General features: G+C 53.0%; 6 protein-coding genes across 6 annotated transcripts; 4 read left to right on the top strand and 2 right to left on the bottom strand.

Annotated features, from left to right (window-relative positions):
- Positions 1–1,496: 1,496 nt before the first annotated feature.
- On the bottom strand, positions 1,497–3,396 carry CPAR01_06677 (flavin containing amine oxidoreductase; the record flags this gene model as incomplete). The annotated part of the gene is made up of 3 exons (XM_060490949.1): positions 1,497–2,395; positions 2,449–3,034; positions 3,244–3,396. 3 exons carry the CDS (start codon positions 3,394–3,396, stop codon positions 1,497–1,499), a joined length of 1,638 nt encoding a protein of 545 aa, XP_060349823.1.
- A 1,334-nt stretch (positions 3,397–4,730) lies between these two features.
- On the top strand, positions 4,731–4,838 carry CPAR01_06676 (uncharacterized protein; the record flags this gene model as incomplete). The annotated part of the gene is made up of 1 exon (XM_060490948.1): positions 4,731–4,838. The coding sequence occupies one exon, from the start codon at positions 4,731–4,733 to the stop codon at positions 4,836–4,838; it is 108 nt and encodes a 35-aa protein (XP_060349822.1).
- Positions 4,839–5,860: 1,022 nt separating this feature from the next.
- Positions 5,861–7,114, top strand: CPAR01_06675 (uncharacterized protein; the record flags this gene model as incomplete). Its single annotated transcript, XM_060490947.1, has 1 exon — positions 5,861–7,114. The coding sequence occupies one exon, from the start codon at positions 5,861–5,863 to the stop codon at positions 7,112–7,114; it is 1,254 nt and encodes a 417-aa protein (XP_060349821.1).
- A 731-nt stretch (positions 7,115–7,845) lies between these two features.
- Positions 7,846–8,052, top strand: CPAR01_06674 (uncharacterized protein; the record flags this gene model as incomplete). The annotated part of the gene is made up of 1 exon (XM_060490946.1): positions 7,846–8,052. One exon carries the CDS (start codon positions 7,846–7,848, stop codon positions 8,050–8,052), a length of 207 nt encoding a protein of 68 aa, XP_060349820.1.
- A 235-nt stretch (positions 8,053–8,287) lies between these two features.
- Positions 8,288–10,105, top strand: CPAR01_06673 (acyl-CoA dehydrogenase; the record flags this gene model as incomplete). The annotated part of the gene is made up of 4 exons (XM_060490945.1): positions 8,288–9,106; positions 9,255–9,531; positions 9,597–9,705; positions 9,769–10,105. The coding sequence occupies 4 exons, from the start codon at positions 8,288–8,290 to the stop codon at positions 10,103–10,105; spliced, it is 1,542 nt and encodes a 513-aa protein (XP_060349819.1).
- Positions 10,106–11,902: 1,797 nt separating this feature from the next.
- Positions 11,903–13,417, bottom strand: CPAR01_06672 (zinc knuckle; the record flags this gene model as incomplete). The annotated part of the gene is made up of 8 exons (XM_060490944.1): positions 11,903–12,051; positions 12,110–12,260; positions 12,317–12,453; positions 12,508–12,522; positions 12,581–12,594; positions 12,649–12,683; positions 12,742–12,761; positions 13,366–13,417. The coding sequence occupies 8 exons, from the start codon at positions 13,415–13,417 to the stop codon at positions 11,903–11,905; spliced, it is 573 nt and encodes a 190-aa protein (XP_060349818.1).
- Positions 13,418–13,869: the final 452 nt, after the last annotated feature.

The raw sequence follows: 13,869 nt of genomic DNA, 5'->3' as shown, positions 1-13,869 counted from the left end.
GAAGGTGTAAGGTCGTTCAAGTTTGGACCCAAGCGCCTTAGTTGGGCAAAGGCAAATGCAGAGAGACCTTGGTATGAGGTGCTCTTGGACAGCGGCAACGGGTGATGGTGACAGAAGGGTAGAACCTAAGGCAGATAGGTCACTGATGCCCGGACGTTGTGATGAGGCAAGCCGTGACTACCTTAGGTAAGGTGAGGCAAAGGGTACTGGTTGACTGGGCCGTACAGACGTACAGACGGGAGGCAAAAAGGAGGTCTGCCTCAGACACAAAAGCATGAGCATGAGCATGAGCAGAGCAACGAAGCATGCCGCAATGAAGAGGAGGAAAGGCGGGACACAGGCATCCAGGTCACTCCCATCCACTCCCAGCCAAGCAAATGCACTAGAGATTGGTTCCCCCCACTGCCTCTAACAGCGCGTGACTCTGGCCGGGTTCACGTCACCGTCACCGACAGGGTGTGCAGGGGTCCTCTATCAGTTGACTTGCTCCAAAATGGCCTTTATCGATAAGGTGGGGTGGCAGTGGGAGGAATGACCGTGGCTGAAGCCGATAGGATGGTTTGATGTTGGGGGGACCAGACAAGCATCACTGGGGGCCACTGGGGGCCACTGGGAGGGGAGAGGAGGGGCTTCAGGTCATCGCTTGTGACTGTGAGGAATGTCCCCTCCATAGCCGTGCGTCTGTTCCACCTGATTGATGCAGAACCCGCCACGCCTTATTCCCATCTCAGTACGTACCTTACCTCTATGCCTAGGGTACAGGTTGTCTCCAAACACCAAACACGAACACAGAGACTACATCACCAGAAACCTATCTCGAACAGGTCTCTTCTATCATGGTCTATTCTATCGGCTCTGAAATACCTCGCTTAGCATCCCAGTCATGAGCATGCTTCAGTCAGTCTTGGGGTTTGGCAAATTGGGTACCCAAAAGCATACATACCTGCCTTATTACATAAGGTACTCTGTCTTTCCCTTCTGCATGTGAAGTTGCCATGAGAGAGTGGCAGACAGGCCCCACGTTCCACAGCCATCGATGTCTAACACCTATTCCTGACGTCTTGACCAAATTTCAACACAATCCCCATTACAAGACTCGGAATCAACAAAGAGAAGAAAACAAAGACAGAGAAACGATGTCCTGCCAAGTGTTACCTCAGCCTATTTCATCAGAGTGACATTGTTTCAGGCCATCAGCGCTCAGATGCAAATCCAGAAGTACAAAGTCTTCGCCCCAAAAAAATATACTTATTGTAAATAATTCGTTAAGAATCAAATGACAGCCGTCATCGTCGTGGGTCGTTGCATCTACAACAAAAGAGAATGCAGCACCAAAGGCACCCCGGTACGGAGAGGCCCTGGCCAGAATGCAAGATACCACCAGTGACTCCATCAACCACCAGGCCATGCAGGATGCGCCGTATGAATCGCCCAATTCCGAGCCATATAACCACCACATCAAGGCTGAGCGCGAGACGACTCGTTCAGCATCCCGATTACTGTTCCTCTTCCAGAGTTTTGCTGCTCGCCCGCCCATGGGCCTCGGCAACCCTTCGGCCGACACTCTCACCGCTCCAGTAAGCTCCCGTCGCCGTCCCTAGCGCCACGAACGGCGCCGTGTGTTCGCCCGCCAGCCACAGACCGCCTTCCGGTACGCCTTCCCGCATCGCCTCAATGTCCTTGTTGCCCTCCAATAATCCGGTTGGGAAGTTGCTGTAGCTGCCGTTGCCCGCCAAATCGTCTCGCAGCCAGTCTGTCGACAGACTCCCCGTCGGCTTGCAGTCGGGCGAATTCTCGTCGTAATGTGGCAGACGGGAGTAGTAAGGCTTGAAAAAGTCATACAAGAAATAGTTTCTTTCCGGTATCGTCTTCAACCTCGACACGCCTTCGGTAATGTACTTGGACTCGTCTCCGAAAATGTAGAACAGGAGCGTCGGGTGCGAGTTCTCGCCCATCGAGGCAAGATCAACAATTTCCTGGTTCCATCTCTTTGGGTTCGTCTCTTGAGCATATGTCGGCGCAAGCCATTGGCAGAAGCCCTGCACCACGCGGCCCTCTGCGTCGGGCTCGAGCCAAAACGCTTTGGGGAAGCTGATGTATACCTTCTCCAGGCATCCATATCCGATGGCTTGGATTCCACGCTCGACTCTCTCAGGGAGCGGTGGTTCGAATGCTTGAAGGTTCTTCTTCAGCCAGCCCAAGGGTGTCGTCATGACGACGTCGTCAAACTCCAAAATCTCGCCCGTATTGGTGTAAACCCTCGGTTTCGGCCGCTCCTCGGTTTTGAGCTCTACCTTGGTAACGATAGTATCGTACTTGACATCGGCATTGTGCCTGACGGGCTCTGCAACTCTCTCAAAGATTTTTTCGTATGTACCAGCGCAGAACAAGTTTTCTTCCGCAAGTTAGCCAGAAGTCTGCAGGACTTCAGATCAGAATAATTCTCACCTCCGTCTATGCATTCCTCAAGCCAAAAGAACTTCAGACTTTGGGTTGTGATTGGACTGCCGGAAAAAGCACCCCAGAGCTCTGCAATCTGGAGAACGGTTTTTCGCTTTTCAGCAAAGTTCTCCTCGGTATCGGGAATTTTCTCAATCACTCTTTCCTGGAAGAAGTCCCAGAGACTCTCATCAGGATGTATAGTAGCCGTGTTCTTGTTAGAGTGTTGGAAGGCGTCCTGGACAATGTCCCACATCAAACTCGAATAGATCTCGCTCTCGTCCAGTTTAAATAAGTTTCCTGAATCATCAAACACATACGACCGGTGATCCCAGCTTCCCACGGCCGTTCCAGTCTCTTTGGCCAAGTCATTGATGGGGTTGTCGTCTGTGCCGTGGATCCAATTCGGACCGAGGTCTACAGTGTGGCCGTTGGGTAGTGTTTCCTGGAACATACGCCCTCCAAGTCGCTCTCGGCCCTCAATAATGGTCACCAGCAGGCCATGTTGAATCAAGATATCAGCGCAGCGCAGACCGGCGAGGCCAGCACCGACGACAGCAATATGGGGTTTTGGGCCCGACTCTGATTGTTTGCGCTGTGACGTGTCAGGAGGAAATTGCCTTGACGAACATTGACAAGTAATTTTCGTCTTGTACACTGAGGCGTGTATACTAGCAAAGGTACGGTCGTGGTACGAATCGGACGGGTTTGCCCATCGCGTCAAAAGAGACAGTCGGTGGCCCCGGCCCGAGGCGTCCCACTAATGGTCTTGGGCACGTGTTTGACAGGAAGCAGCAGACTTACCCGCAGAAGTGAGTCCATGGTCAGCGATCTAAGCAACAGCTTGTCTTGTCCGGACCCAAAAAGGCTTTGGGCTCGGCAGGACTCTAAATCCTGGTAAATGCGAGATGTGCTCCGGTTGGCAGGGCTGGTGTAAGAGACTGAGTAAGCGTCCATGGCGGCAAGTATTCGAGGAAATGCAACAGAAAGAGAGTGAGGGTATTGTGGTAGTATTTGACAATCTGGTCACGAAAGTTGATTGATTGGGGGAAGCGCGGGCGAACTATGCCGCAACGCTGCTGGTTCAGTGCTGATCCACAGCAGAAATAAGTGAAGTCACAGGATATGAGCCCGCGTCTGGTTTTGTGAGAGCCCCAGACTGAGTGAGACAGAGAAAAAGGAGCTATTGCGATCTTGTGGGCTGGGGGAAGAGGTCAGGTGGAAGAGGCAGCAGAAGGATTGTGGGGAGGAGAAGGGGGAGGAGGAACGTGGTGAAATGTCTAGCTCGCAGCAGCTAAGACGTTCTGGTCAGGATCCAGGGTGGTAAAGTTGATATATAACAGGACCCGTGGATCTGGGTGCAGCGGCCGGGAAGGTTAAGCGCGAGGATAGTCCAGATAAGGTATGGTGAAGGTGACGGATTCCCCATGTAGGTTGTAGGTTGATGACGGAAGTGCCTTTGATTAAGCCAAGGTATGCGCCATGTAGTAGTACCGATTGGAGGTGAGATTGATACCTTGCGTGGCTGAACAGGTTTATGAAAGACATGAAAGGCGCATCGGACGGAGAAGGTGGCGGAGGAAGGAAGATACTGGGAACATTGGATGTTTGCCATTCCAGAATCTGCAGCTTGCCAAAACCACTTTAATCTTCTTTCTTCCGACAAAGGTTGTCATGCAGATGCTGTTCAACGCACAGCAAGTTCCAACTACACCTCCAGATCACCTTCCCCCTCTTGAGGCAATGCCAGTAACAAGTAAGTACTCGGGACTGTCGCCGACTAGGCTCGCGTAGAAGCGGCGTAATAGATGGTTCATACAAGTAGTTGGGGGTAGACGCCGTTGTATTCCGACAGGACGCTTTTGTGCATTTTGGCTCAACTTGTAATCAAGCCGCCAGCACGTGGAACGTAATGACGCTTGCCCACGACCGGTTCAGCGACACCATTGCTCTTGAGGCTTTCCGCGGGGAAGAATTGACGGTTGGCTGCACTAAGTACACCATTGGGAGACGACGTAGGGCAGTTTCGTGTTTGTGTAACGGAGAAATGAGGGGCGGCAAAGAGAGAACTGAAAATTGAACTGAGGAAATTGAGAGGTAGAGGGCAGTGTGAACAAGATACTAAGGAGAACATCGGCATCGACGATGAGAACTTAGAACTTACAATGCAATACACGATCGGGCGGGAGACTGCACGCGCGCTAAGCCTCGATATCATCCGGGATAACGAAGGAAAGAGGCAGAGAAGAACGAGGGCGTGGGCGTGGACGTAAAAGAAGTCGCAGACGCAGATGCAGACGAGAAACGCCCAGGGAAGACGGGAGAGAGAGAGAAGCCCGGATGAGAGAATGGGAGAAAGTCGAGGTTGCTGGTTTGGTTCCAGTTTGGATTTTCGGTGAGCTGCAGCTCCCGTCATGAATTTTTTGGCAGTCAACCTGGGCGTTCAGGGTCTTTCCTGCTGGGTCTTGGTCTTGGGTCTTGGGTCAGATCCCAGTTGCCAGGAAAGGGCGGGATCGGATAATGAAAGTTGTACTGGTGTGCGGTGGAACTGAAAATGGTGGAACCTCGTGGGAAACCCGTCAGGTAGACGGCGCAAAAGCGTTCCGTCGTGAGAAATGAAAATGCTACTTGGCTAAGGTGCCTACCAACTCCGTACACTTCCACGAACAGCAGGGAAGGACTACCTACCTCAAGGTACCTCAGATGATACCTTCCGTGCTTTCCGTATCGAAACTCCGTACCTTCCTTAGAGAAACTGCGCCTAATAGAGAATGGCAGGAATGGCAGAGAATGAAGGAAGGTGTGGACGAAAAGGAACGAGGGGCACTTTCTCCTTGGGACCGGTGACACTTCACTGCTCCTTCTCCACCAACAGCGTCATTCCTCCACCTTAATCTCCATCCAACTCTCTCCGCTCCTTTTTTTTTTTTACTGCGAGAGAAGTACCCTTCCACCCTTCCACGCTCTCCCCTTCCACTTTGTCACCACCGCATCCCTCTCCGCCGCCTACCTGAACCTCTCCTCGACTGACACACGTCCTGTTATGCCCACCCTGTCACGACGCCGACCAACTGACTCGATGCTCTGCCAGGAATCGCACTGAAACTGCAGATAAGAGGAGCCGACGATACCCTCAAGCTTTCTGACCTACCTTGACAGCAAACACAATGCCAAGTGCCAACATCCAACTTGCTGCATCTTTTCCTCAAAGGAGCCACACCTGATGCTGATAGGCCCTTTTACACGCCCAATCGGGCCTTGCTGACCGCGACTAAGACACATTGCCGCCGATCATGCCATCTTTCTAGATTCCTTCTATTACTGCGTACCCTCTAGTTCTTCGAGGTGCGGACCACGGACTACCAATCCTCCTTCCCACTTGCCGGGCCTGACCAGACAGAGCCTCATCCCAAAGGTCACGATGCATCCGCCATCATCACTCGTCCTACTTTTCTTTCTACTAGTGCACATCGGTGCCGGCCAGCCGCAGGATGACAGCCAGCCATTCCAGCCACCACCACCCGCAGACACCTCAGAGAATCACCTGTCATGGCAATCTGCCTTTTGGGCCCTCCTCGCCCTTGTCCTCAATACCGCGACCCAACCGTGCGGGAAGATCTGCGGGTTCCCCTCGGAATGGGGCTTTTGCCTCAGGTGGTCGCCCGTTGTCTGCGTCATAAACTCACTTGAAGCCCTCAGCTGCCTCCGCCTCCACCGTCACGACTCTAAATGGACTCTGGTTGTCGCACCGCACAAATACGACACAGAAATAGATATCTCCCATAGTGACGTGGCCAACTTGCAGCGCAACACTTTGATCCGTATTGTCGCCTTCATCTTGGGCCCTCTATTACAAGCAACCAAATTGTACGCTTGCTGGGGCACCTTCTGGGTTCAATTTCTAGCATCCATCTATCTCGCCAGTTTCCTCTGCGATGAGTTGTTGCTCGGCCTTGTATGGATAGCCGGACCCGCGGAGAGCCGGAACAGGGTCATCGGGCTGGTCGAAGCCGTTGCGGGGAGTCGAATCCGTCCTCCGGTCCACTTCCCGCTCCTTAGACTTGGGAGCGGTGCGGCTATGGACGAGAACGACCAACTTCGAGACAGCCACACAAATTTGAGACAAGCTCTGGCCATTATCGCCTCCCACTTGCTGCTAGGATGGTTTTTGGTCGAAACTATTACCGGAGCATACATGACGCACTTTCATGCCGTTATATTTAGCATGCTCGGAACGACTTTTCTTGGCAGCATCGTGTCAGGTATCCTTTGCGGCTTGCGTTCCTACAAAAAGCATCTTTCGATGCCGCAAGTCTTGTTAGACGCCCTGTATGGCGTTGGAAACGTCATATGGCCAACTGGACTTGTGCTTGCCATAGGAGAAAAGTGCCAGGAGCTGGCAGTGATACAGGGCAACGGTATCATAGACTTCAACGCCCAAGGCTCTGCCAGTCAATGGGCCTGGAAAATCGGAATGGTCCTGTGGACTCTGGAGATATCCCGATGGGCCCGGTTGCACCTCACAACTAGCAATCGATACGGGATCCCAAAGCCCGTGGACGTCATTCTTCCACTCTGGGCGAGTGCGCATGTTGTGGTTGCACTGGCCATGTTTAACTTTGCGTATGATCCGAGTCGTACCTACAAACCGGCTTGGACCGATGTGCTGGGATGAGATCACGCCATGACGAGCCAGGGACCAGCCAAGTAGGAGAAAGCGGACTTACTCGTGTCTACAGTACATAAGCAGGAAAGAAGATGTTCACAAAGGATATATTCGCCTACCTACGACAGTCCGATGTTCGTCAAAGTTATTCGTATGGTCTGATGTCAAGGTCAGCGTGATGTTCGCCGTCTGATCACGGAAGTCACTGAGAGCTCTGGGGCTAACATCTCCAAGCTACGAGTTGCAACATACGCGTTCTTGGTCAATTGTTCTGGAAGGTTGCATTATTGGCAACGTATACCCATGAAGCGCTTGGAGCCTCGTGGCTCATGGTTGAGCCGCTACGTGTGAGCAGACTCGGCCGGATTTTTGTTTACTGAAAGGGGCCCTCCAACCTCGGAATCTCATTATTGACTTGAGGGATGCAACTGTACGGGGGAGACGGCCCCTCTGCGGGGTAAAAGCTTCCCGCCTTTGTGGGGAGCATCAACAGGGGGCTCTGTCGCGTCGCGCAGTCTTTCAGACGTCTCAACCAGCGATCATGTCTACTTTGGAGCAAAGTCTCGCAGCAGTATTTCCCTCGAATTCCCATCAAACGACAAAAGTCAATTTCTATTCAGGGTCTTTTGGTTTCATTGGACTCTGGAGTGATTAGTTAACAAAGTCCGCGGTAGACTCCGAAGTGCAAACACAAAGCTTCTAGTCCTCGACCTGCCCCCGCCGCCCCCGGCCAGGCTAAAATGGCATCCCCCAGACGCCGTCTCATTCCCCAGCCTCCCGCCATCCAATCACAGCTCCGCCGAATATCAGCACGAACCCGGAAGGTCGCCCACGCTCCACAAGAGCCGAGGCTCGCGGCACGATTTCCAGACATAGCTGGACGCCGTCCATTCCCCCTAACCCCCCAGACCGATGTCAACCGAGAGACGCACTGCCTCCTCAACTAGAATGACCTGACCGCCGGGGCGACCTGCTCAAACTCTCTCTTTATCCTCGTGAACCCGCACTCTGGAGAGCCAACCTCATCTCCTCCTCCTTCTACCTCGACGGATATCCCATCTCTCATAGACGAATCGAGCCTCCAATTCGACTGCTAGACCCCGCCGTCAGCTTGTCCCCTCGATTCTTCCTCGTTAGTCCGAATAATAAAGGAGTTCAAGAACGAACTCCAAACCGCCCACCATGGCCGCAAAGACGTTCTCTCGCGACGAGGTCGCAAAGAACAACACGGAGGATTCCCTCTGGTGCATCATCGACTCTAAGGTCTATGATCTGACCGACTTCGCCATGGGTCATCCCGGTGGCGAAGCCGTCCTTCGTCAGGTCGCAGGCCAAGACGCCACAACCCAGTTCTACAACCTTCACCGTCAGGATGTCCTCACAAAGTACGACAAGACCCTCGTCATCGGCACCGTCGAGGGCGAGAAGCCCCAGGTCATCGTCACCGGCCCCGGCGAGCTGTCTCCCGTGCCGTACGCCGAGCCCACTTGGCTTACGCCGCAGTTCAAGTCCCCCTACTTCAACGACTCGCATCGCTCCCTGCAAAAGGCCATTCGCAAGTTCACCGACGAGCACATCACCCCTGTGGCACTTGAATGCGAGGAAAAGGGCGAAGTCATTCCCCAGGAGCTCATTGATAAGATGTCCAAGGCGGGAGTGCTACACATGCGTCTCGGGCCTGGCAAGCACCTACATGGCGTGGACCTCTTGGGCGGCGCCGTTAATGGCGAGGAGTTTGATTACTTCCACGACATGATTCTCAGCCAAGAGATGGCCCGGACCAACTGCCGCGGTTTTCAGGACGGTATGCTTGCGGGTATGACGATTGGCCTGCCTGTCGTTCTCAACTTTGCAAACTCCGAGTCGCTGCGCAAGCGCGTTGCGGATTCGGTTTTCAGCGGCAAAGACAAGATTTGCTTGGCCATTACCGAAGCATTTGCTGGGAGTGATGTTGCAGGCATTAGAACCACTGCGGAAAAGACACCTGACGGAAAACACTATGTGAGTCTACCAACTTTCTGTTCCCATCCTTTTAGGCCACAACCACATCCACCACTCCGCGCAACCATCACAACTCCCTCAACCACAACCACAATAACATTAACGCCACAACACAAGTTGATCATTAACTAATTAAACCATGGAATAGATCGTCAATGGAACCAAAAAATGGATAACGAACGCTACGTACTGTTCGCTTTTTGTTGTTGGTGTGAAGACAGACAAGGGCCTCAGTGTCCTCCTTATAGAGAGAGGCGAAGGGGTTGAGACCAGGCCTATTAAGACATCCTACTCTCCAGCCGCAGGAACAGGTTTTGTAACCTTTGACAATGTCAAGGTCCCGGTAGAGAACTTGCTGGGCCAGGAGAACAAGGGCATCCACGTCATCCTGAGCAACTTCAACCACGAGCGGTGGACCATGGCTTGTAAGTCTTCATCCCCAGTCGTTCCGCCTTTTAGATCCGGATAGTGCTGACCGTTTATCAACTAGGCGCCACAATCCGCCAATGCAGAGCCGTCGTCGAAGAATGTCTCCTGTGGGCAAACCAGCGTCTCGTCTTCGGAAAGCGTCTCATTGACCAACCCGTCATCCGTCTCAAGTAAGTATCCAAATCCCCTTTCTGCAACCCTGACCGTCCACTTACACGTCTGCCCCAAAACAGACTCGCAAAGATGATTGCCCTCGTAGAATCCCACCAATCCTGGCTCGAAACAATCACCTACCAGATGAACTCGATGCCCTACAAGGAACAAGCAAAGCATCTCGGCGGGCCCATCGGCCTCCTCAAGATGAGCGCCACCCGCGCCGCGCACGAGATCGCCGACGAGTCGGTCCAGATCTGGGGCGGCCGCGGCCTCACACGGACGGGCATGGGCCGCGTGATTGAGATGTTCAACCGCACGTACAAGTTCGATGCTATCCTCGGTGGCGCGGAGGAGGTGCTGGGCGACTTGGGAGTTAGGCAGGCTATGAAGTTTATGCCCAAGTCGAGGTTATAAGGGAGGTCTTTTGGGCATGGACAAACGGTATCGGTATTATGTTCCGGGGTTTTTGTTGCTGTGAGAATAGGCTACACTATACTACACTACACTGGGACGCCGTCCTCGTGACGGACACGGGATGAAGAACGGGGCTCATTTGTCAGCTATATATATATGTACTGTAAAAGAAATCATTCTGGAATACCTCACACAAACCCTTTTCTTGGACGAAAACTCGGAAGAAAGAAACAAGTCAACATTGGATGATCGCCCACCTATAACCCCCTCAATCCTCATAGTCAACAAGCCCCCCCCCACCCTTCTCCCTTCACGGCAAATCTTTCACCTGAACCATGCCTCTCTCCCAAGTCTCAATCCCTTGTCCCAGCCAACCCCCCTTCACCCCCCTCCTCGTCTCTCGTGAGTTTGAACAGCGTAAACAGAGTTCGGATATACACCGGGAACGAGACGAGACAACCCGTGTGCTCTGCTGAAAGGCAAAGTCAGAGGCAAGGTAGTCAGACATAGACAGACAATAGGGTTTCGTTTCGAACGGGGGGGGCTTGCTTTGCACCTTTTCCGAGGGGGGTAAGAGGGAAAAGGGGCGCGAGGGGGGCAGTTGACCAAGACAAGTATTGCGTATCTAAGCCCAAGATACTCGAATTCCCTCTCAAAGGGGGGTTCAAATACACCACGTTGGACGCCTAGAGAGATAACAACACACTGATGGTATCTAAACGCAATAAATTCCAACATCTCAAGGGCCCTCGGAACTCTTTCGTACACATTCACAGTGTGACGGTCAACGACACCCGAGGGCAGTAGACCACACAAAAAAGCACGGAGCACAAAACTTGGAAAATCAGTACCCATAACACCTCAGTACGGATGTGAATCCAAACGCGCGACGAAAGTTTGCACCGGGCGAGTCTGACAACGGGGAGACTTTCCAGTGTTGGGACGACGCGCTTACCTCCAAGTTTCAAAAACATTTTGTCTTTTCTGTTTAAGACGGAGTTTGGGCCGTGGTCGTCAACGTTCACCGTCAACGCTCACGGCAGAAATGCTTCTAGAGAGACCGTAGCCCCCCTTTTACATAAGTACGCCGGGTAAGCCCACAGTCCAGCAAGACGACACACACACATCACAGACACTGTAACGGACACTGGAGAGCAAAAAAGAGGTTACGACGCAAACTTTCCATTCCCTGCCCTGAACGACAGCCATGACCGCTTAGAACGGCCCACACTGCCCAGGTCGTCGTTACTATTGAGAGTCCTTTCTTTTCGCAGACCGCTCATATGCAACGAAGACCAAGTCTATCAGAGGTCGAAAGCTATTCCGGCCCACAAAAAAGAGGCCCTCCCACTCTGCCTGCTTACTCCCCTCCTCCCAGTTTCTTTTCCATAAGAAAACCGGAGAAGAGGTAAGCGCAAAAGTTTGTGTCTCCCTATTGCGTTGCTGTGCCATCGTCATCCAAACGATCCGAACCAAACCCCGCATTTTGCCGAGGTTGTAGCGGACCCAATGCGAAAGGTGTATCTTGGTGCGTTAAGAAAAAGCCGTGATTCATATGCCGTTGTCCGTGTAAAACTTTTCCGCGGGCCGAGTCCCAGAGTTGTTTGCCGTGAGAACATGAGAGCAAGGAAGAAAAGACGAAAAAAGACGAGGGTGAAAAAAGGAGATGTACAAAGCATCCGCAATGCCTAGTTGATATCGCAAAAGTGAGCCACGGTGGCCTCGAAGCCGTCGAACCGTCTCGAAACCGAATCTGCCATGAAGGCAGACCACTCATCGCCGATAGTCATCGCAGACTTAGTTGTTGGGGCACTGGGACTGGACGTGTCCGGGCTGCTGGCACTTGTAGCAGATCTTCTCGCCGCCAGAAGACTCCTTAGGGCAATCGCGGGAGAAGTGGCCGTTCTCGCCGCAGTTGTAGCACTTGGAGCCGTTGGTGCAGTCGCCTTCATGGTATGTTAGCACGGTCAAACTGGCAATCTGGAAACCATCTCGGGCACTCACGAGACATGTGGCCGTAGCCACCGCAAGAGTAGCAGGTCTTCTGGCTGGCACCGCCGTAGCCACCACCGCCGGAGTAACCACCACCGTAGCCGCCACCGTAGCCACCGCCGGCCTTGGGGCAGTTGCGGGCAATGTGACCAACCTCACCGCACTGTTATATCGTGTTAGTACTGGCATTCGGCGCGTTCAAGATAAGGCGAAGCGAACCTTGTAGCACTCGGAGCTGGACGGACCACCACCACCACCGACGTTGCCGCCCTGGGGGCAGTCACGGCTGATGTGGCCAGCCTGGCCGCAGCGGTAGCAGGACTTGGTGTCCTTGGGGCCCTCGGGGCAGTCACGGCCTTGAAGGATGTAAGTCAACAATCAACCTCATGAAGATCTCGAAAAGGACTTACTCATGTGACCCTCGTCTAAAGCGAACGTCAATCAGTCATCTCGTCGGTAACACACAGATACATCAAAACTCACTGCCGCAGTTGTAGCTATGTCCAAGTCAGTATGGGGCATATCAGGCTAACAAGATCATATCAACGTACCACTTGGCGGCGCCACGGTTAGGGCACTCGCGGGCCTAGAAAGAGTCAGTAAGTCGAGGGCTAGGCGTCGTAACATCCTTCAGCAAGTCGTACCTGGTGACCAGCAGCACCGCCTAAATATCTCTGGTCAGACTCTTGCGCTCATGAATTGTAACGACGTTTGGAGGGAAAGGCATGATCAAGGTGTCACTGGCACACCGGCTCAGAGTCAGTAAGACGACGCAGTAAGGGCATACACGCGGCTTCTTTGACAGATCTGGGTCCAGAGATACGAACCTAGCGAAGCAATCACACCAACGCGAATGCTTTGCCAAGCCTCTTTCCAAGTGATAATTCCAGCTTCGTACTGAGAAGACCCCACCAAACACCAACTTGAAAGTCATGTAGTTGCTTGATAGAGCTCTCGACGCCCGCATATGCCAGCAACCTCAAGATCCAGTGGACACATGATAATATAAACTCGGGAGGAGGGGCCCAAAGGTAAGCTGCACAAATGAAACAACCACCAATAGCTGGTGGAAAAAGTTCAGTGTGGAAGCGGTGAGACTCGGTGAACCAATGGCAACCAAATCTCGGATGAAGGTGCCAGTCGATACCGAAAGCCACAAAGCCACCCACAGAAACGAAAGTGGAAAAATTGAAAAGTATGAAAAGCAGCGCGTAGGTTGGAAAAAGTGGTGAGACGGGGGAAGCGCCGAAGCTGGGAAGGCTACTCACAGGTGAAGCAGGTGCGAGCCTGGGGGGCGCCGGCAGATCCCTGGAAATCCATTGCGATTGATGGTGGGTTGGTAAGGAGTAGTAACGGTGGTGTTTAGAACTGGAAGAAAGGCGTTAGAATAACGGCAAAGTCGATGAGATGATTTGAGATTGTCGAGAGGAGGAATTGATTCAAGCTTTTCGTGTGAGAAGGGGAAAAGAGCTGGGAGGCGAAAGACGGCCTTGTCGCAATGTGGTTGACGTGGGGAGGGGCAAGTGGCATGTGTGTGCTTGTGTGTGTGCGCTTGTCTGTTGTGTGTGTGCGGTGCGCGATGTGGGGAAGTTGGAGATGGAGGTGCGTGTGTGTGTGCGCCGCCTTCGTCAGATGCAAGAGGTGAATTTGTGGTTGGCAGCTGGCAAGCTCTGGGGGGTTTTTTGTTCATGTCGATGACGGGGTCCCAGTCGAGTTGAATAATATCCCATATTGGTGAATGGAGGGGCTCTCTCTCCTCTCCCCGCGGATGA

The sequence above is a fragment of the Colletotrichum paranaense genome (assembly GCF_030867605.1).
Source record: "Colletotrichum paranaense strain IMI 384185 chromosome Unknown Scaffold_5.1, whole genome shotgun sequence".
Lineage (NCBI taxonomy): Eukaryota > Fungi > Ascomycota > Sordariomycetes > Glomerellales > Glomerellaceae > Colletotrichum > Colletotrichum paranaense.
This window is presented reverse-complemented; position numbering and strand designations above follow the sequence as displayed.